The following is a 21,835-nucleotide window of genomic DNA, read 5'->3' as shown; positions in this document are numbered from 1 at the left end:
TGTTTACTGCTGTCGTGCACGAGTTACTGGCACAGCACAGCGTTGTATTTGATTAAACTTTTGGCTGTTATTCATGGAAACAACCTATCTTGCCCATTTTGCTGCATGCCCCCTGTTTATCAGTGGAAGTCTGTTTACTGCTGTCGTGCACGAGTTACTGGCACAGCACAGCGTTGTATTTGATTAAACTTTTGGCTGTTATTCATGGAAACAGCCTATCTTGCCCAGTGCAAAAGGAAGTAAATATAAAGATTGATTTTGGCAAACCTAAAATTGTTTTAAGGATAATATACTTCTCGTTTCAGAGGATGTTTAACTGATGTTTCAGAATACAAAGAACAATGTTTCAGAATCATGGTCATGGCAATACTTTCGTGACATTGACAAGTAGCTTTTTGGTTGGTAAAAACATGGCTAAACAACATGAAAATGGCACGACAATATCAACAGGCTCAAGAACTAGTCAAATTTGCTACCGTTGCCTGCAAGAAAGTATGCGACCAGACTTGTCGTTTATGTGCTTTCTTCATTTACATCGCTCAAGGGCCTTCCATTTGTTTGATTTTACTTTTATTAATTATATTATAACAATTTCAACTAAGACCCTTGCATTTACTGGGTCTCAGGTCCTATGATTAGCTAGCAGAGGGTGCGTGCTCCTTTCCTTGGTTTTCTTCCATTAAATCGTTACCTCAAATATCTCTTGATATCAGTTTCATATTGGGCTACTTTTTTTATTTTTTTTTAATGGCGGTAAGCATATGATTTAGTCAAGCAAAGCTAATTACATCAAACTCTTTCTTTTCCGGTCGCTAAGAGGTAACAGGCCTTCTCAGATGACTGATCTTAGCATATGTTGTTTCCTCGATGGTTTTCCACAAATAGAGAATGATGAAGTTTTACCTGTAGAGTTGATTAGGGTGCCATAACAGCATCAACCATTGCATTGAAGAGCTCGCATATTGTGTTGCTAAGGAGACAGAACCCCTGGAGGACTTTTAACCTTTCTTGTCCTTGAACTCACAGGGTAGTTCTATTACTGCACATAACTGACAGCAGTTTCACTTCTAGGGAACTGGAAAAACCGGTGATTTGGCCGTATCCTCTACATAAACCTTCTTCCCTACGAAGCTCTTTCAAGATGGTGATCGTGTAGACCTTACAATCCCTTAAGCAGCCATCCAGAAAACACATTCTTCCTTGCAACCTTGGTGGATACTGGTTATACATCAGTAGCAGGTCTGATGCCAGGGTCAGTCCAAGGGCTGATGGTGCTACGCAGTATAAAAGGGGTAGCATTTATTTCTCTAGTAATTGCAATCTCAATGCGACCTGTCATTCTTCCAGATATATCTAGCTGAAAAAGGAGAATATTCGATTCTCTCCCGCAAAATTTGTGAACTGAATTAAAATATCCCTTCTCCCCCACCAAAAGGAGAAGGAGAAGGCAACAATGACATCCGAAGGCATACCAATGAGTGCCAGGAGGCTAGTTCTAGAGAATGAATAGACAAGATGAAGCATCTATTCGAAATTTAACAAAATGCTACCTGATTGGAATGTGACATATAATAAATAAAACATGGACCACTTAAGCAACTCTACAATTGCTCCATTTAAAACACAAAAAAGGAAATAAATTTTTATCAATCATGGCATCCCATGACAGAAATTCCAATAGTCGTTCTCTCATTTTGGTAGCAGTGTAGAGTTCCCAACTCTAGCCACTTCCATCAAACTGTCCATGGGAAAGAAGGTGTGCCATATATTGCTGCAAGAACATAAAAACATACGCATCGAGTAAGGGCATGGGAACTTCAGTTCACCAAAAAAAATCACACCTAGAGAGAGAGAGAGGTGTAAATGAATAATCAGGTGGCTTAATTCCAGTTTCTTGTAATTGGTAGCTCACACGCACACACATACACGCAGAGAGAGACCCTCCCACAGCATTTAACATGCCAAATTTGTAAGACTAATTCACACTCGCCCTTATGCAACTTAAAGGCTAAATCAAGATAAATGCTGGAGAAAAGAAATTCTGTTCAATAGCATTGCATTCTTTATCTTTATCACCTATTAAAGGGCAAGACACTTAAATGGCTTACAACCAGGATATAAGTATATTCTTGGGGTTTTAACATCATGATACATATTGTCCTGCTTTCCTGACTACCAAATGAAGTGCCATTATCAAGAATGCCAAACTAAATTCACTAATCCATTAAGCATTGCTGATATTAGAATATGCAGTCATGATTATCCAAAAGACATGTGCAGGGTATAGTAGACGAGGCTCTATCTTGGCCCTTTCTGAACTATCTGACTCCAAAAACAAAGACTTCTAATATAATACAGTATTTTTTTAGAATAAATCTTGACAATCTTATCAGCCACAAACAATTGCATGGTCATGGTGTGCATTCTTTTGCATAGTATTTTAAGGAAGAATGTAAGAGAGTCCACATCACACAACAAAATTAGTTTCAGGATTTTGGAAGCACGACACAATCTAAAAATTTCACAATTAATGCATATTGATGAGACTCCAATCTTGCAATGGTCATTAATGATGATCAATTTGCAGAAACTGTACAATATATCAATGTAATAAGGAATTAAACTCTCAAACACAATACTGAATATACAAATGAGGGGAAGTAGATTCAATTACGAGCATCATGAAACTTACTGCATGATAAGCATATGGCGATTTCCCCTGACGTTCAAAGTGCTTGGCCATGATGGAGAACTCAATTGGACCCCACTCCTCTGCTTCAAAGCAATTGCCAAGTGCAGCTTTATATAACTAACACCAACAAAAATCAAACAGCATGTTTAAAAATTCTTACATCTGAATCAAGGATAAATGCCCATGTAAAACAACAAAAGTTACTTAACAGCAATTGTTGATCACAGACCTTAGTGGCGTCGGTTAAAAGCTCCGTTCCAGCAGGATACGCTGCATAGAATTGGTCACCTCTAGAATATCCAGCTCTAGTTCTACAACGCCCAAAAAAAGAATCCACCAGAAGACACAGCATTAGAATCAAGGTCCTGATATATGTGTGTGTGTGTGTGTTGCTTGCCCTAGATTGCCAAGCTCTAGTCTCTACTCTAGCACCAAAATGTACAGATTAATCTCAGATAAAAAACAGAAAACCAAAATGAGTTTGAAATATCAAGGGCCAACTATAGAATTTTTAGAATTACAATACAAAAACAAGAAACCCAACAAATAGAAAGACCAAAAACCATAACTATAAACCCATCGAAGAAATTAGAAAAACAAGAAACCCAAGAAAATAAAATTCAATGCAACAACCCACCAGAAAAAAAGAACCAGAAAACATAAGTAGAAATCAAAACATAGACGTTTAAGACTTGAGTGAAAGAGTAATTGACTCACGTATTGGTTGTATAGGCATAGCTCATGACGGCAACAAAGCAATAGAAACCAGTATAAGAAACGACTCTGCGAAGCTTTTGAATCTTTATTATTTCTTTGAATCCATCATAGAGCATCATCATCATCGGTTATACTGGAAGGCGAACCTGAGACACGAAATGTAGTCAAGGAATAACCAATTGAAGCGTTTAATCGAACACCTCGCATGCATGGTCTGACATCATAGTTTTTAGACAAGAGGACTTACGAGTTGCCCGAAAACGATAGGCAGCTTCAATTAGTGTGAATTGATCGATATTTGTAGAAGTAATAGGATGCAGTGCTTGTTCATGGTATTTGACACTCTAGCATATATTACCAGTTCTCTTCTTCCTTTTTTACCGTGTTTGAATCAGACGTTCAACACTCCAGCATGTCATGGTGGCCACCTGTTTTAAAAAATATATATATATATATATTTAGGCTTTTCCAACTGTTTTTACTGGTCTTTCTTTCTTATAAAAAAAATCTAATTTTTAAATTGAAAAATTGATGCTTATATTTAATTAAATAAATAAGAAACCATATATGCTAATGAATGAAAAAAATATTGGTTATAACTTAAATCTAAACTAGAACTATAAAAAAATTAAAAGATAGATATAATTTAAGATGTTTTATTTTGTAATGTGGCTCATATTTCTAATTGTATTTAATAACTTTATTTATTAGGATTTTTTTATAGTATAAATAAATATACACATGAAAAGTGATTTGATAGAATTGGATAAAAAAAATATCATGCACTAACGCACATGTTAGAAAAAAATTATTATTATTTTATGTTGAAATTATATGATATTTAATCAAATATCAGATTAAAAAAAATTAAGAAATAAATATAAAAGTACATATTTGATCTTTAAACATGGATGATAAACTTTATTCTATGTAATAAATTTATTTTTTAAAATTAATATTTTATTTAATTAAACTATAATAAAAAACTTTAGAAAAGAGAAGTGATTGAACAAAATAGAAGATTTTTTTTTTAGCAGGGCTACATAAAAAAATGCCTTCCAATATTAAAAAAAAATGTTAAAACCTTATTTGCAAACTAAAAAAAAAAATCATGTTACATTAAAAATAAATCATAAAAAAATAGTTAAAAATATGCTAAACATAAAAAATACAAGAAATCAACATAAACTTGATATTAAATGATGTAATTAAAAGGAAAAAAAAAACTAAAAGTATAGATGAAAAAAAAACCCAAGTACATGATCCTGACACAAAAATGTTATAGCATGTACAATAATATTGATAAATTGGGTACTAAACTAAGAAAATATATTTACTCTAATATACCAGATATGCATTCTTAAAATCATATGAAAAAGTATTTAATAACGATCATCACAAAATCGTGGATGTCTCAAACTAATATATTTATTAGCTCGTGTGTTAACATAAATCTCGAGCATTTAAAAAGCAAAAGCTAATCCCTACTTAAAAGTTAATCAGCTTTGTTCAAGACATTATTGTCATCGTACTTCTCCCTCCACACGGCACCTAAGATTATTTTGTCACCACATGTATCAAAGCCGCCAGATCAGACAAACCCAAACAACAAAAGATCAATAATTCCCCGGTAACCTAGTCCTCCTTCGCTAATGGAGTCAACAACAGTCATTTTCCTCTTCCTCCTCTTCCTCCACCATCCTTCAGCTACATCATCAACACCCACCTCTATTTTTCCAAACGAAGCTCTCCCCACAAAATCAGGTTATGTCCCTGTCAAACCCAAAACCAACTCAGCTATTTTCTACACGTTTTACGAGGCTCAAAAACCGACTTCACCTCTTTCCCAAACCCCACTTCTCATCTGGCTCCAAGGTGGCCCTGGCTGCTCCTCCATGATTGGAAACTTCCTTGAACTTGGCCCTTATCGCGTTGTCGATTCGCAAGACAACGAACACCCTGCTCTTCAGCCCAGTTTAGGCTCCTGGAACCGTATTTTTGGCCTAATTTTCATCGATAATCCAATAGGGACCGGATTTAGTATCGCTTCGAGCCCTGAAGAGATACCAAGAGATCAACACACTGTTGCTGAGCATCTCTTCGCCGCCATCTCTGAGTTTATTAAACTAGACCCAGTGTTCAAGACTCGCCCGATTTATATAACCGGAGAGAGTTATGCAGGAAAGTATGTTCCTGCAATTGGATATTACATTTTGAAGAAGAATACGAAGCTGCCTGTGGCGAAACAGGTGAATCTGAAGGGTGTTGCTATAGGTAATGGGGTAACGGATCCGGTGACACAAGTCAAAACTCATGCCCTGAATGCTTACTTTTCTGGATTGATCAATGAGAGACAAAAGGGTGAATTGGAAGAAGCTCAAAGGGAGGCAGTTAAGTTGGTTAGAATGGGAAATTGGAGTGAGGCAACAGATGCAAGAAGTAGGGTCTTGAATATGTTGCGACACGTGACAGGACTAGCCACTTTGAATGACTTCACTAGGAAAGTGCCCTACAAAACAAAATTGGTAACTAAATTGATGCAACTAGCCGAAGTGAAGAATGCATTGAAGGCAAATGAATCTATAGTTTTTGAGGAATGTAGTGACACGGTGGGGGAAGCATTGCATGGAGATGTAATGAAGAGCGTTAAGTATATGGTGGAATTCTTGGTTAAGAAGAGTAACGTGTTGTTGTATCAAGGGCATCTTGATTTGAGAGATGGAGTGTTTTCAACAGAGGCTTGGGTCAAGACAATGAAATGGGAAGGGATAGGGAAGTATTTGATGGCTGAGAGGAAGGTGTGGAAAGTAAATGGTGTGCTTGCTGGGTATGTGCAGAAGTGGAGGAGTTTTAGCAATGTTGTGGTGTTAGGGGCTGGGCATCTTGTGCCTGCTGACCAAGCAGTGAATTCTCAGGCTATGATAGAGGATTGGGTCCTGGAAAGGGGGCTCTTTTCTAATGTGGAAGGGGAGCTCTGAAATCAGTAAGCTGCTACTGTTGCAAGGAGAGGGTTTCGTGTCAGACATTGCAATGAACAAATCCCACGCTTCGTTTTCATCTATCACGCACTATCCAAATGATGTTTTTATTTGAATAACATGATGGGATTGTATCTGCTGGATCTTGTTTTTATTTAAATTAACACGTTATTCAGAGGAGATAAGACTGAAATAACATTATATCCAATTTCCTCTATCCATTCTACCATCCATATATGCTTCTGTAGACTCGACAGATGGTCATCAGACACTTCACCTTTTACCTTATGAAATCTCAAGGTTCCTGGGAAATTCACCATACATGTAACTGGTATGGTATCTCTATAGCATCGCTCAGTAGCATATTGACTTTGAAAACCACTTCATTTTTATAGTTTCAGAGGCAAGATCCATCCACCGAATATTGTTAACCTCAAGACTATTTTGCAACTGCATTTGTAGACTTCAAATCATTCCATCCCAAGTCCCTACTGCTTGTGCAACATTTCCCTTTCACTGGTAAGTGGAAAGAATATCCAGCCAGGGGGCAATCAATCCATGGTCTTAGTTAACAATGCCGAACATAACTCTTCTCCATCAAGCAACTGAAAGTTGAAGGCCAGAACGTAGCTGGCTATAACTCCATTTGCAATCACGGTTTCATCATTTACATCCCATGTTCCCTTCTTAGCTGGCATTATACAGAGACCTGAGAAATCTACACGCTTATTTCATCCCAAATCTAAGTTTCCCCCACATGACCAAATATTTCCCCGAAGTTCCTCATAGCAACATCCAATTCTAAAATTGATAGATATATCTTGCTCCCCCCTTTTTCCTCAGCCCTCTTAGAAAAAATATCAAATCGAAAGAAATTGATGCGATGACTCAAACCCTAGACGCCTCTAGCACTACCCACGTTTTTGCTTGAACAGAATTGCCCTCCAAACCCTAGTCGAGATGCGTGTTGTAAAAAGCAGGGGGTGTGGAATTTGTTTTTCTTGAACAGCAAAACGTGAGTTTCAAAACGTTAATTATAATTTATTTTCTTTTTTATTTGTTCAATAAAACTAGTTAATTCACTTAAAATTTCAAAATGTAGAATTAAATTTAGTTTTTGAAAAAAAATGTTTTTTGATAACTTAAATCTAATCTAGAAAAAATTAAGAAAATATATATAGTTTAAAATATTTGATCTCGTAACATAAATCATATTACTCACTATGTTTAATAACTTTTTTTATTAAGATTAATTATCTAATAAAATAATAATAATAATAGATAGCGATTGGATAAAATTAAATAAAAAAATATTATGCCAGAATGTACATGTTAGGAAAAATATTATCATTTTATGAAAAAATCAAGTAAAAATTATATAATATTTAACCAAATATAGAATTGAAAGTTTTTTAAAATGAATGTAAAAATAAATATTTAATCTTTAAACATGGGTCATAAACTCAATTCTAAGTAATAAATTTGTTTATTGAAACTAAAATTTTATTTAATGAAACAATAATAAAATACTTTAGAGAAGTGATTGAACAAAATCAAAGAATTTTTATTTTTTGAGTAGGGGTACACAAAAAAAAAATGCCTCCCAATATTAAAAAAAATTGTTAAAATCTTATTTGTAAACTAAGAAAAAAATAAATTATGTTAAATTAAAAAAATCATAAAGAATTGTTAAAAATTATGCTAAACCATATATATATAAGCAATACAAGAAATTAGTAGAAGTCTAGCATTGAATTTTAAGATTAAAAGGAAAAAAAGAACTAATAAATATACATGCAAAAAAAAAAAGCTCAAATATACAGGCCTGGCCACAGAAGATGCAATTGATAAAAAAAAAAAGATTGGACTACCAAGATGAAAAGAAAAGAAAAGGGATAATAAATTCAGAGTAAAATGTGAAAGCATGGACAATAATATTGATAAATTGGGTACTAAACTATAGAAAATAGAGACTATATGCACTTGATTTCGATCAAGTCTCTAAAATAATTTGCGAAATACATCATAGAAGATAGTATGCATAAAAAAGTTGTATAAGGATAAAATTCATAAAAAAATGATAAGGAAAAACATGTTATTAAAATATTCTTATTGGTTAAATGTATAAATAATTGATCCATTTAACTAATAAAATTTTATGCAATGAAATAAACTGGCAATACTGCTGGCTTTTAAAATATTTCGAAAAAAAGTATTAGTGGAATATATTTACTCTAATATACCAGATATGCATTCTTAAAATTCTATGAAAAAATATTTAATAACGACCATAAAAAAATCGTGGATATCTCAGACCAATATATTTGGTGTTAACATAAATCTCTAGCTTTTAAAAAGCAAAAAGCTAATCCCTCCCTGAGCAGGTACAAGGGGTGTGCTGAATAAAAATAAAAAAAATATTATTTTAATTTTTTAATAATAATTTTACATACTCCAAAAAAAATATAAATAAAATGTTAAAATACATTTTCTCTTTTAAAAATACTATTTTTATATATTTCTCAAAAAAAACCAAAACCAACAAAAAATAAACCAATTAAATATAACTATGTAAAAAAAAATAACATCAAATTCATTAAAAAAATAAAATATTTATTTCTTTCATTTTAATACAATTATTCTTAAAATAGTTTTTTTTTTTCTAAAAAAAACCATATTTATTGAATTCAAAATACTATTTTACTCTTCAAATAGCATCTTTCCCTCGGAGATGCTCTTTACAGTTAATCAGCCTTGTTCAAGACATTATTGTCATCGTACTTCTCCCTCCACGCGATACCGAAGATTCTTTGGTCACCACATGTATCAAAGCCACCAGATCAGACAAACGTAAACAACAAAAGATCAACAATTCTCCGCTAACTCAATCCTCCTTCGCTAATGGAGTCAACGACAGTCATCTTCCTCTTCTTCCTCTTCCTCCACCATCCTTCAGCTACATCATCAACACCCACCTCTATTTTTCCACACGAAGCTCTCCCCACAAAATCAGGTTATGTCCCTGTCAAACCCGAAACCAACTCAGCTATTTTCTACACGTTTTACGAGGCTCAAAAACCGACTTCACCTCTTTCCCAAACCCCACTTCTCATCTGGCTCCAAGGTGGCCCTGGCTGCTCCTCCATGATTGGAAACTTCCTTGAACTTGGCCCTTATCGCGTTGTCGATTCGCAAGACAACGAACACCCTGCTCTTCAGCCCAATTTAGGCTCCTGGAACCGTATTTTTGGCCTCATTTTCATCGATAACCCAATAGGGACCGGATTTAGTATCGCTTCGAGCCCTGAAGAGATACCAAGAGATCAACACACTGTTGCTGAGCATCTCTTCGCCGCCATCTCTGAGTTTATTAAACTAGACCCAGTGTTCAAGACTCGCCCGATTTATATAACCGGAGAGAGTTATGCAGGAAAGTATGTTCCTGCAATCGGGTATTACATTTTGAAGAAGAATACGAAGCTGCCTGTGGCGAAACAAGTGAATCTGAAAGGTGTTGCTATAGGTAATGGGTTAACGGATCCGGTGACACAAGTCAAAACTCATGCCCTGAATGCTTACTTTTCTGGATTGATCAATGAGAAACAAAAGGGTGAACTGCAAGAAGCTCAAAGGGAGGCCGTTAAGTTGGTTAAAATGGGAAATTGGAGTGAGGCAACAGATGCAAGAAGTAGGGTCTTGGATTTGTTGCAAAACATGACAGGGCTAGCCACTTTGTATGACTTCACTCGGAAGGTGCCCTACGAAACAGAATTGGTAACTAAATTGATGCAACTAGCCGAAGTGAAGAATGCATTGAAGGCAAATGAATCTATAGTTTTTGAGGAATGTATTGACACGGTGGGGGAAGCATTGCATGGAGATGTAATGAAGAGCGTTAAGTATATGGTGGAATTCTTGGTTAAGAAGAGTAACGTGTTGTTGTATCAAGGGCATTTTGATTTGAGAGATGGAGTGGTTTCAACAGAGGCTTGGGTCAAGACAATGAAATGGGAAGGGATAGGGAAGTATTTGATGGCTGAGAGAAAGGTGTGGAAAGTAAATGGTGTGCTTGCTGGGTATGTGCAGAAGTGGAGAAGTTTTAGCAATTCTGTGGTGTTGGGGGCTGGGCATCTTGTGCCTGCTGACCAAGCAGTGAATTCTCAGGCTATGATAGAGGATTGGGTCCTGGAAAATGGGGTCTTTGCTAATGTGGAAGGGGAGCTCTGAAATCAGTAAGCTGCTACTGTTGCAAGGAGAGGGTTTCGTGTCAGACATTGCAATGAACAAATCCCACGCTTCGTTTTCATCTATCACGCACTATCCAAACGATGTTTTTATTTGAATAACATGATGGGATTGTATCTGCTGGATCTTGTTTTTATTTAAATTAACACGTTATTCAGAGGAGACAAGACTGAAATAACATTTTATCCAATTTCCTCTATCCATTCTACCATCCATAGATGCTTCTGTAGACGCGACAGATGGTCATCAGACACTTCACCTTTTACCATTTGAAATCTCATGGCTCCTGGGAAATTCACCATACATGTAACTGGTATGGTATCTCTATAGCATCGCTCAGTAGCATATTGACTTTGAAAACCACTTCATTTTTATAGTTTTAGAGGCAAGATCCATCCACCGAATATTGTTACCCTCAAGACTATTTTGCAACTCCATTTGTAGACTTCAAATCATTCCATCCCAAGTCCCTACTGCTTGTGCAACATTTCCCTTTCACTGGTAAGTGGAAAGAATATCCAGCCAGGGGGCAATCAATCCATGGTCTTAGTTAACAATGCCGAACATAACTCTTCTCCATCAAGCAACTGAAAGTTGAAGGCCAGAACGTAGCTGGCTATAACTCCATTTGCAATCACGGTTTCATCATTTACATCCCATGTTCCCTTCTTAGCTGGCATTATACAGAGACCTGAAAAATCTACACGCTTATTTCATCCCAAATCTAAGTTTCCCCCACATGACCAAATATTTCCCCAAAGTTCCTCATAGCAACATCCAATTCTAAAATTGATAGATATATCTTGCTCCCCCCTTTTGCCTCAGCCCTCTTAGAAAAAATATCAAATCGAAAAGAAATTGATGCGATGACTCAAACCCTAGACGCCTCTAGCACTACCCACGTTTTTGCTTGAACAGAATTGCCCTCCAAACCCTAGTCGAGATGCGTGTTGTAAAAAGCAGGGGGTGTGGAATTTTTTTTCTTGAACAGCAAAACGTGAGTTTCAAAACGTTAATTGTAATTTATTTTCTTTTTTATTTGTTCAATAAAACTAGCTAATTCACTTAAAATTTCAAAATGTAGCATTAGATTTAGTTTTTCAAAAAAATTGTTGTTGATAACTTAGATCTAAACTAGAAAAATTAAGAAATATATATAGTTTAAAATATTTGATCTTATAACATAGATTATATTACTAATTGTATTTAATAAATTAATTTTTTACCTAATAAAATAATAATAAAAATATATAGTGATTGGATAAAATCAAATAAAAAAAAATATTATGCAAGAATATGCATGTTAGGAAAAAATATTATCATTTAATGGAAAAATCAAGTAAAAATTATATAATATTTAACCAAATATCAAATTGAATTTTTTTAAAAATGAATGTAAAAATAAATATTTAATCTTTAAACATGGATCATAAACTCAATTCTATGTAATAAATTTTTTTATTAGAAATAAAATTTTATTTGATAAAACAATAATAAAATACTTTAGAGAAGTGATTGAACAAAATCAAAGAATTTTTTTTTCTGAGTAGGGCTACACAAAAACAAATGCCTCCCAATATTAAAAAAAAATGTTAAAATCTTATTCGTAAACTAAGAAAAAAAAATTATTTAAATTAAAAAAATCATAAAGAATTGTTAAAAATATGCTAAACCATTAAAAAAAAAAACAATACAAGAAATCAATAGAAGTCTAGCATTGAATGGTAATATTAAAAGAAAAAAAAGAACTAAAAATACAAATGCAAAAAAAAGAGCTCAAATATACTGGCCACCATAAAAGATGCAATTAATAAAAAAAGAAGATTGGACTACGAAAAGAAAAAGGATAATAAATTCAGTAAAATGTGAAAGCATGGACAATTATATATATCTACACACACTTAAAGTGTTTGAGCCAGCTTACAACTATCAATTTTTACGGATTCTAAAATTAATAATCAGGAAATTCCAGTAGCTATCAATATTAGTAACCATAGTTAAAGGGCTCGAACCTAAAATAACAAGAAAAATAAATCTCTTGATCTCAAACTCTTATCAGTAAACCATCCATTAAATAATTATAAACAGTAATATTGATAAATTAGGCACTAAACCTAGAAAATATAGAATACAAATAAGTCTTCCAACTATGTAATTGATTTCGATCAAGTCTCTAAAGTAATTTGCAAAATACATCATAAAAGACAGTATGCATAAAAAATTTGTATAAGGATAAAATTCATAAAACAATTATAAGGAAAAACATGTTGTTAAAATATTCTTATTGGTTAAATGTATAAATAATTGATCCAGTTAACTAATAAAATTTAATGCAATGAAATAAACTGGCAATACTACTGGCTTTTAAAATTATTTCTAAAAAAAGTATTAGTGGAATATATTTACTCTAATATACCAGTTATGGATTCTTAAAATTCAATGAAAAAATATTTAATAACGATCATCAAAAAATCGTGGATATCTCAGACCAATATATTTGGTGTTGACATAAATCTCTAGCTTTTAAAAAGCAAAAGCCAATCCCTCGTTGAGCATGCACATGGGTTGTGCTGTGCTGAATAAAAAATTAAAAAAATATTATTTTAATTTTTTAATAATAATTTTACATGCTCCAAAAAAAATACTAAATAAAATATTTAAATACTTTTTTTCTTTTAAAAATGCTATTTTTATATATATTTTTTAAAAATCAAAACTAACAAATTATAACCAACACAAAATAAACCAATTAAATACAACTATGTAAAAAACAAATATAACATCAAACTTATTAAATATATATATATATATATATATATATATATATATATATATATATATATATATTCACTTTAACACAATTGGTCTTTAAAATAGTTTTTTTTCTCATTAGAATATGCATAATAAAAAAAACCATATTTATTGAATTCAAAATACTATTTTACTCTTCAAAATAGCATCTTTCCCTCGGAGATGCTCTTTACAGTTAATCAGTTAATCCGCTTTGTTCAAGAAATTATTGTCATCGTACTTCTCCCTCCACGCGGTACCGAAGATTCTTTGGTCACCGCATGTATCAAAGCCACCAGATCAGACAAACCTAAACAACAAAAGATCAACAATTCTCCGCTAACTCAGTCCTCCTTCGCTAATGGAGTCAACAACAGTCATCTTCCTCTTCCTCCTCCTCCTCCTCCTCCTCTACCATCCTTCAGCTACATCATCAACACCCACCTCTATTTTTCCACACGAGGCTCTCCCCACGAAATCAGGTTATGTCCCTGTCAAACCCAAAACCAACTCAGCTATTTTCTACACGTTTTACGAGGCTCAAAAACCTACTTCACCTCTTTCCCAAACCCCACTTCTCATCTGGCTCCAAGGTGGCCCTGGCTGCTCCTCCATGACTGGAAACTTCCTTGAACTTGGCCCTTATCGCGTTGTCGATTCGCAAGACAACGACCACCCTGCTCTTCAGCCCAATTTAGGCTCCTGGAACCGTATTTTTGGCCTAATTTTCATCGATAACCCAATAGGGACCGGATTTAGTATCGCTTCGAGCCCTGAAGAGATACCAAGAGATCAACACACTGTTGCTGAGCATCTCTTCGCCGCCATCTCTGAGTTTATTAAACTAGACCCAGTGTTCAAGACTCGCCCGATTTATATAACCGGAGAGAGTTATGCAGGAAAGTATGTTCCTGCAATTGGGTATTACATTTTGAAGAAGAATACGAAGCTGCCTGTGGCGAAACAAGTGAATCTGAAAGGTGTTGCTATAGGTAATGGGTTAACGGATCCGGTGACACAAGTCAAAACTCATGCCCTGAATGCTTACTTTTCTGGATTGATCAATGAGAGACAAAAGGGCGAACTGCAAGAAGCTCAAAGGGAGGCAGTTAAGTTGGTTAGAATGGGAAATTGGAGTGAGGCAACAGATGCAAGAAGTAGGGTCTTGAATTTGTTGCAAAACATGACAGGACTAGCCACTTTGTATGACTTCACTAGGAAGGTGCCCTACGAAACAGAATTGGTAACTAAATTGATGCAACTAGCCGAAGTGAAGAATGCATTGAAGGCAAATGAATCTATAGTTTTTGAGGATTGTAGTGACACGGTGGGGGAAGCATTGCATGAAGATGTAATGAAGAGCGTTAAGTATATGGTGGAATTCTTGGTTAAAAAGAGTAACGTGTTGTTGTATCAAGGGCATTTTGATTTGAGAGATGGAGTGGTTTCAACAGAGGCTTGGGTCAAGACAATGAAATGGGAAGGGATAGGGAAGTATTTGATGGCTGAGAGGAAGGTGTGGAAAGTAAATGGTGTGCTTGCTGGGTATGTGCAGAAGTGGAGGAGTTTTAGCAATGCTGTGGTGTTAGGGGCTGGGCATCTTGTGCCTACTGATCAAGCAACGAATTCTCAGGCTATGATAGAGGATTGGGTCCTGGAAAGGGGGGTCTTTGCTAATGCGGAAGGGGAGGATTCCGTGTCAGATTTCAGAGGGGCACTCTGAAATCAGAAGCTACTACTACTGCTACTGTTGCAAGGGGAGGATTTCGTGTTCGTGTCAGACATTGCAATGAACAAATCCCACGCTTCGTTTTCATCTATCACGCACCATCCAGGTGATGTTTTTATTTGAACAACATGATGGGATTGTATCTGCTGGATCTCGTTTTTATTTGAATTAACACGTTATTTAGAGGAGATAAAACTGAAATAACATCTTATCCAATTTCCTCTATCCATTCTCTGCTGTAGACGCGACAGATTGTCATCAGACACACTTCACCTTTTACCATATGAAATCTCAAGGTTCCTGGGAAATTCACCATACATGTAACTGGCATGGTATCTCTATAGCATCGCTCATTAGCATATTGATTTTGAAAACCACTTCATTTTTATAGTTTTACAGGCAAGATCCTTCCAGCGAATATTTTTAACCTCGAGACTATTTTGCAACTCTGTTTGTAGACTTCAAATCATTCCATGACTTAATCATTTCATCCCAAGTCCCTACTGCTTGTGCAACATTTCCCTTTCACTGGTAAGTGGAAAGAATATCCAGCCAGGGGCAATCAATCCCTGGTCTTATTTAACAATGTCGAACGTAACTCTTCTCCATCAAGCAACTGAAAGTTGAAGGCCCAAAAAACAAACAGTAATTGAGTAAACACGGGATAAAAATTGAAAAGAAACTGGAATGTATGTCTCATGGCCAGTCCCAAGTTGTAAAGGCGGCGATGCTGCTACACAAGGCAATGGAATATGAGACCACCCTTCAACGGAGGAACTCCCGAAGGAGGACCTCAACGTGTCCGGGCATTTATCTGCGACGTTTACTTTGGACTATGCAAACATTGAACTTGTTTGCTCCAATCAATCAAGTTAGGGATTCCTTGGTCGAATCCCCCGTCACATTCACTCTACAAAAATTCAAATCATAAGAATATCTTAAACCCTAAGCCCTAGAAAGATTACTGTAGAAGCGAATTTACGAAGACCTCAGATTAGCATTTGTGCAAATTCCTCATTGCAAACAACCACCCATGTAGCAAGAACAGTATACATGGTGCGCAAAATATTGTTGCTGCAAGCTCCAGCCCAAACGTGTCTTCATTATTAGCTCATGAATTAAAAAAGAAAAAGAACAGAGTTGAAATATGTGATGGGATGGGCTATGTAATGGCGTTTGGAGGCGGGTTTCTGAAGAGGGAAAGATGGGTTATGCAAGAAGAGAAGTTTGGTCCAAAAAAACTCTGAACTCGAATCACTTTCATGAACAACCCTTCCAAGCACAGGACTCGTACTATGATGCCATTGGATTTTGATTTTGAGGGCTGTAATAAAGACTGGGCATCCAGCAGAGAACCTACCGGTCTTTGAGAGCCATTGATAGTTATATCTTGCTCCCCCCTTCGGCCTCAGCCCTCTTACAGCAACTTCAAAGTCAGTGCTAAATAAAAGGTAAAAATAAAAATATATATTATTTTAGTTTTTTAATATATGTTTTTTTTAAGGAAATGCTAAAAAAATTATTAAAAAAAAATTTATTTTAAAAATACTATTTTTACATATTTCTTAAAAAAAACAAAACTAATAAAGTAGGGTCAATAAAAAAATAAACCAATTAAATATAGTTATGTGAAAAAAATAAACATTAAATTCATTGAAGAAAAAATAAAGCATTTATTTTTCTCCACTTTAAAATAATTGAATTTTCAAATGATTTTTTCCTATTAAAATATTAAATATATATAATAAAAAAAATTATACTTATACTATTTAAAATGTTATTTATTAATTTAAATTATTTTTGTCTATTAAAATATATATAGTAACAAATTATATTTATACTGTTTAAAATATTATTTTATTAAATTAGCTCTTCAAAAAATAGCATCTCAGTTGAGTATCCTCTTAGAAAAAAAGAAATTGATGCGATAACTAAAACCCTATACTCTGCAAGCACTACCCATGTTTTTGCTTGAACAGAATTGTCCTCCAAATAAAAAGGGGGTGTGGATTTTCTTCTTTTAAAAAAAAAAACAACAACAAAAAAAAAAAACAGTAATGATAACGTTAATTATAACTTGTTATCTTTTTACTTTGCAGTTAATTAATTTTAAAATATAGATTTAGGTTTGGTTTTCACTGTTATCCAACCATGTTTTTAAATATTTTTAAATTTTATTTCTTAATTTAAAATTATTATTATTATATATATATATAGTTAGATTATTTTGATATAATGCTACTAAAAATATATTTTAAAAAACAAAATATTATTTTAATATATTTCTAGATAAAAAAATATTTTTTTTAAAAAACCTTTATAATATTTCTAAAAATACTCTTAGTCCCTGTTTTTTAGTTTTATCGCCCATTTATATAACTTAGTGGCCATGTTATTTTGTTATTTATTTTGTATTTTTTTTGAAGAATAGAAAAACATATGAGAGATAAAAGATGGAAATTTTTTGTTAGGGAGCAGGGCATTTTTTACTGTGGGCTTGAGGTTTTTTTGAGAGGGGGAAAAATGATGTTAAATTAACGACGGTCATATACATTGATTATGGATTGTTTAGCACTTTAATGAATTTTTTATATCCTGCATATTAGCTAATTTTAGTAAACTATGATGACTAATCTATATTTTACTCCACCTAGCCAGTGTTTGTTTGTTAGGACTAGCTCTCTCTCTCTCCCTCTCTCTCTCTCTCTCTCTCTCTATATATATATATATATATATATATATATATGCGCGCTCCTCCTGATCACCAATATTCCTTCTACTTTCATTTATATTATTTACATTTTTTAGACATTACCTTATAATTTACAATTTACCGGTGTTATTCTCGAAACGTGATTTTTTTTTAATTTTACTTTTTTAAAAATTACATGAATAAGATGCAATTGAGAAATTTGACAATACGAGGCATATATTGACTGTTCAAGACAAATGCAGTGACTAAATAAAAAAAGACTTCGGCCCATTCTCATGAAAAGACGTGGGCTCATGAACTGGGCCGAGAAAGCAAAGCATTACGGGGCTTTTATTGCAATAATATCTCCCGCCTCTGGATTCTATCTATTCTTTGTTCCACACGCGCATACACTGGTGTTACAGGCGGTTTCGAAGAGCAGAGAACGAGAAGCAAGGTATGCTTTAAGAGATCAAGATTTCCTTCGGTTTCTTTATAAAATCTGGTCATAAATTAGATCCAATTGACTGCAGTATTGATTATAATTAATTTTTTTCTTTCTAAAAATCGTGATTGATGTTTTCTTCCTGCAGGTTCTATTGCATAAGTTATACTAATTCGGAATGCCCTGCTCATGTCTTGAACTTGTTTCTAATGGCACCGAATCTATCATCCATGCAATCATTCGGTGTTGTAAGTATAGGAATGATGTTACTTTTTTTTTGTTTCCCCTCTTGGTCTCGTTGGTAAATTGTTCTTGAAATAAATATTTAGGTTCTGTGACCAGAAGAAGGAGAAGAAGCCTCTTTTCGATTAAAAGTCTCTATTTATCTACCCCTTGATTAAAGATTCCATTTCAGTGTTGTAGTGGATAATGGTTGACGACTGTAATTTTCTCTAAAGCTGAGAGAGGATATAGAAATGCTTTGCGTAGAAACGTGAGGCACTTACTCTGTTCTGATTTTATCATGCTTAAGGATGGGAATTGAAATATTTCAAATATTCTGGATTTTCCTTTCGAGTTGCAGGTTTAATAATTCCGTCTTCGGGATATCAAAATTGTGCTCTCGATCTAAGCATACACCGAAGGAAAGGTTGTTTGAAGAAGTAGACCATCATGGTAGGCAAATTACATCAAATCAGTAAAAGTTGCTTCATATGGTAATGAGTGTGTTGACAGATGATTATTCTTTTGCGTTTGCTCTCTTTATCGACTTATTTTATTTTATTTTTAGAATTTCTTTGCTGCAAGAGACCTTTTCTTCTAGACGATGTTTAATGTCAGCAAATAAAATTACAGTAATTAGTAGCTATAGAAACTTGATGGTGACAAAATACTCTGGCCATGTGTCACAAAAACTTTTGTAAGTGACAACAAGAAATTGTAGTAGAAGTGATGAAAAAGGTGACAGAGGGAATAAACACTGACCTGGTTTGATTATTATGATAGCAAGATTTGTGTTTATGTTGTGGAGAATATGACTCAAAACTTGATGTAGATGAAAGAAACAAAATTTTGGAGAGAAATCGGTCTTTAAGCGAAAATCCCCGGTTTTTCCAATAGTGACAGTAGCAGTCTTTCCATCTGTGGTTAGGGAAAAAGTGAGATTCTCAGTTCTGTAGAACTCATCTTGTTGGGGATTGAGGCGTGCTTGAGTTGAGGTGAAGAAAATTTTCTTCAGTTTCATTTTTCATATAAAACAGTTTTTTGATTTTGCAGTAAAATAGGAAAGACATGTGCCATCATCCTATTTGTTTGAATTAAACTGTTTATATCAATCAAGGGTTCTCATGAAAGGATTTCTATGGAATTCAGGGTGTGGCTGTCTAATCTCAGTGCAAAACAGTATTTCCTTGATCGTAGAAAGCAGCTAACAGTATTTGGAAAAAAAATAGGAAACTTCACTTAAGGCTGTCTTCCTCTTGCTTGGAAGTTTTCTTTTTTCGTTTCTTTCTTTTCTTCTTCTTCTTCCTTTTTTTTTTTAAAAAAAGAATCAGTGCTATTGTTTGGCTATTTTTCACTCACAAAGTTTTGTAGTTAAGCTATTCAGGCTTGATGAGAATTCATACTTCTATTATCTTTTCCTTTTCTTTTGAATTCCCCCCCCCCCCCCCATGGCATGGGCAGGTTGCAAGTATTTTCTGTTGGGTAAAATGTGATCTAGTTAGAATATTTTTTTGTCATTTTCTTAATGATAATATTGTAGGCCTTTTTAAGGCAAGGGTTATTGCTGGTCTAATTATGTTAAAGATCGATGCAAATAGCTGAGAAATTGACCATGCAGATTTTCAGAGGACAAGTGCCTGGCAGTTCGTAATCAAGAGGTATATCTTTCTTGTTATTAAAAGTCACTCCATCCTTTTTCTTAGGTTTTATAATTTCGTGAGGTTTTTATATAACATAAATATGCAATCTATCTCTATGTTCTCGGAATACAAAGAGAGTTTCTTCTTCATGGTCTTCGGTGTTATTAGCTCTTCATTCCATATGTTCCTTGACTTGCAATTTACTTTCATGCAGGAATTGGCTCTCATGGGTTCTGATGGTTTTCATGATTTAATCGAGAATGAAACAGCTTGAAAGCAATTTAGTCTGAATGCCAAAGATGCTACAAATTATTTTGATGTCTTCTTGGCATGTAAAAGATTTCCCTCCATTGGTTTGGATATTTTTTTTTCCAGTGTAACTGCATGATGAACCTGACATGAATGGCCTTTTAGCAGCTACAAGTCTGGAAGGATGTCTTCCAAATGCTATGGGTGTGAACTGTGTTGATCCAGATATTCTTCATGAGAAGTGGGCTTCTCCACACACCCTTTCAAATATGAACTCTTCCATGCGAAAAGAATTAAGAACTGAAAGTTCATACATAATAAGTGAATATAGGGAACAAAATATATACGCATCAAAAGAATTGAATTTTTCCCAGTTTGCCTTTATATTCTCCAGACCTGACTTTGGAAACTGAAGAAAAACTAGGTCATAAAATTGGCACAGAAGAATCTGCTACCACAGTGGAGCTTGAATTGCAAGAAAATAAACCTATCAGTTGCCTACCTTGGTTAAATACTAGGCAACACTGTCATCTGGAAAACTGTGGTTTTCACATGATCGGTCTGTTTTGTGAAAACATATAGTTCTTGTATGTTCTTATAATTGAAATAGGACATGGGTTCACATTCTTGTCATGTTGGTGCATTCATGGTAGTTTCCGCAACCTTTTCCTCAAACTTATGCTGATTTGCAGAATGCACATTTTGGAATAGAAGATGGACAGCATTTGATTTCTATTGGGAACGCAACACCTTCCAGGTATTGTTCCTGAAAATTTCTGTTATTTTGGCTTGTGTTATTATAAGTTCTCGGAGATCCTATATCACCTATATTATGTAAGGGAAAACAAAGCACCAGATATGGTTAAAATTGACAGACTTGATTACTAGAATAAATTGTGCACATTTGGCTACTGGACTGATAATTAAACTGCAATTAGTTGTTTGAAATTCTAATCTCTGTAAAATAACAATCTCCACTCACACAAGGGTAAAGGATTTAATTGTTTGGCAATGGAAATGCACTATATGCTAACATAGTGAATTCTGTGAATGATGATAAATGCAATTCTCTTACTAATGATGAGGAGAGGATGGATTGGAGATACTGCAGAACCTGCTTGACTCACATTCCAGAAGAGCACTAAATTTTTGGAGGGATATGTGCAAGCCTTTTGCTTGTTAGAAGTAGCGGATGATAAGTGCAAGTCTATTTTTAGTCAAGGAGAAGATATAGATATAGCGAAGCATTCTTACTCATGCATTCTGTGGTTAAAATTATTTATGCATTGTTTTGTTAGAGGAACTGCGGTTAGTTATTAATTGCAATTGTAGGTTTTCGGTGCATCTATATCTTCAATGCACCATTCTTTTCTTTTCTTTTCTTTTTTTTTTTTGGGGGGGGGGTGGTAATGTTCTGTTTTCTGGTCTTGTGTGGT

The 21,835-nt window shown here is 34.4% G+C and overlaps 4 protein-coding genes across 4 annotated transcripts; 3 read left to right on the top strand and 1 right to left on the bottom strand.

Moving 5' to 3' along the window:
- Positions 1-1,469: 1,469 nt before the first annotated feature.
- LOC118039845 (uncharacterized) lies at positions 1,470-3,834 on the bottom strand. Its single transcript, XM_035046650.2, has 5 exons — positions 3,657-3,834; positions 3,410-3,555; positions 2,922-3,003; positions 2,693-2,809; positions 1,470-1,771 (listed from the first exon to the last, which is right to left on the bottom strand). The coding sequence occupies exons 2-5, from the start codon at positions 3,532-3,534 to the stop codon at positions 1,721-1,723; spliced, it is 375 nt and encodes a 124-aa protein (XP_034902541.1). The 5' UTR covers positions 3,535-3,555; positions 3,657-3,834; the 3' UTR covers positions 1,470-1,720.
- A 1,088-nt stretch (positions 3,835-4,922) lies between these two features.
- LOC140955894 (serine carboxypeptidase-like 50) lies at positions 4,923-6,604 on the top strand. Its single transcript, XM_073411095.1, has one exon. The coding sequence runs from the start codon at positions 5,062-5,064 to the stop codon at positions 6,385-6,387; it is 1,326 nt and encodes a 441-aa protein (XP_073267196.1). The 5' UTR covers positions 4,923-5,061; the 3' UTR covers positions 6,388-6,604.
- Positions 6,605-9,134: 2,530 nt separating this feature from the next.
- Positions 9,135-10,822, top strand: LOC118039846 (serine carboxypeptidase-like 50). Its single transcript, XM_035046651.2, has one exon. It carries the CDS (start codon positions 9,289-9,291, stop codon positions 10,612-10,614), a length of 1,326 nt encoding a protein of 441 aa, XP_034902542.2. The 5' UTR covers positions 9,135-9,288; the 3' UTR covers positions 10,615-10,822.
- Positions 10,823-13,600: 2,778 nt separating this feature from the next.
- On the top strand, positions 13,601-15,376 carry LOC118039847 (serine carboxypeptidase-like 50). The gene has a single exon (XM_035046653.2). The coding sequence runs from the start codon at positions 13,784-13,786 to the stop codon at positions 15,143-15,145; it is 1,362 nt and encodes a 453-aa protein (XP_034902544.1). The 5' UTR covers positions 13,601-13,783; the 3' UTR covers positions 15,146-15,376.
- The last annotated feature ends 6,459 nt before the right edge of the window (positions 15,377-21,835 follow it).

The sequence above is a fragment of the Populus alba genome, chromosome 8, assembly GCF_005239225.2.
Source record: "Populus alba chromosome 8, ASM523922v2, whole genome shotgun sequence".
Taxonomy (NCBI): Eukaryota; Viridiplantae; Streptophyta; class Magnoliopsida; order Malpighiales; family Salicaceae; genus Populus; species Populus alba.
This window is presented reverse-complemented; position numbering and strand designations above follow the sequence as displayed.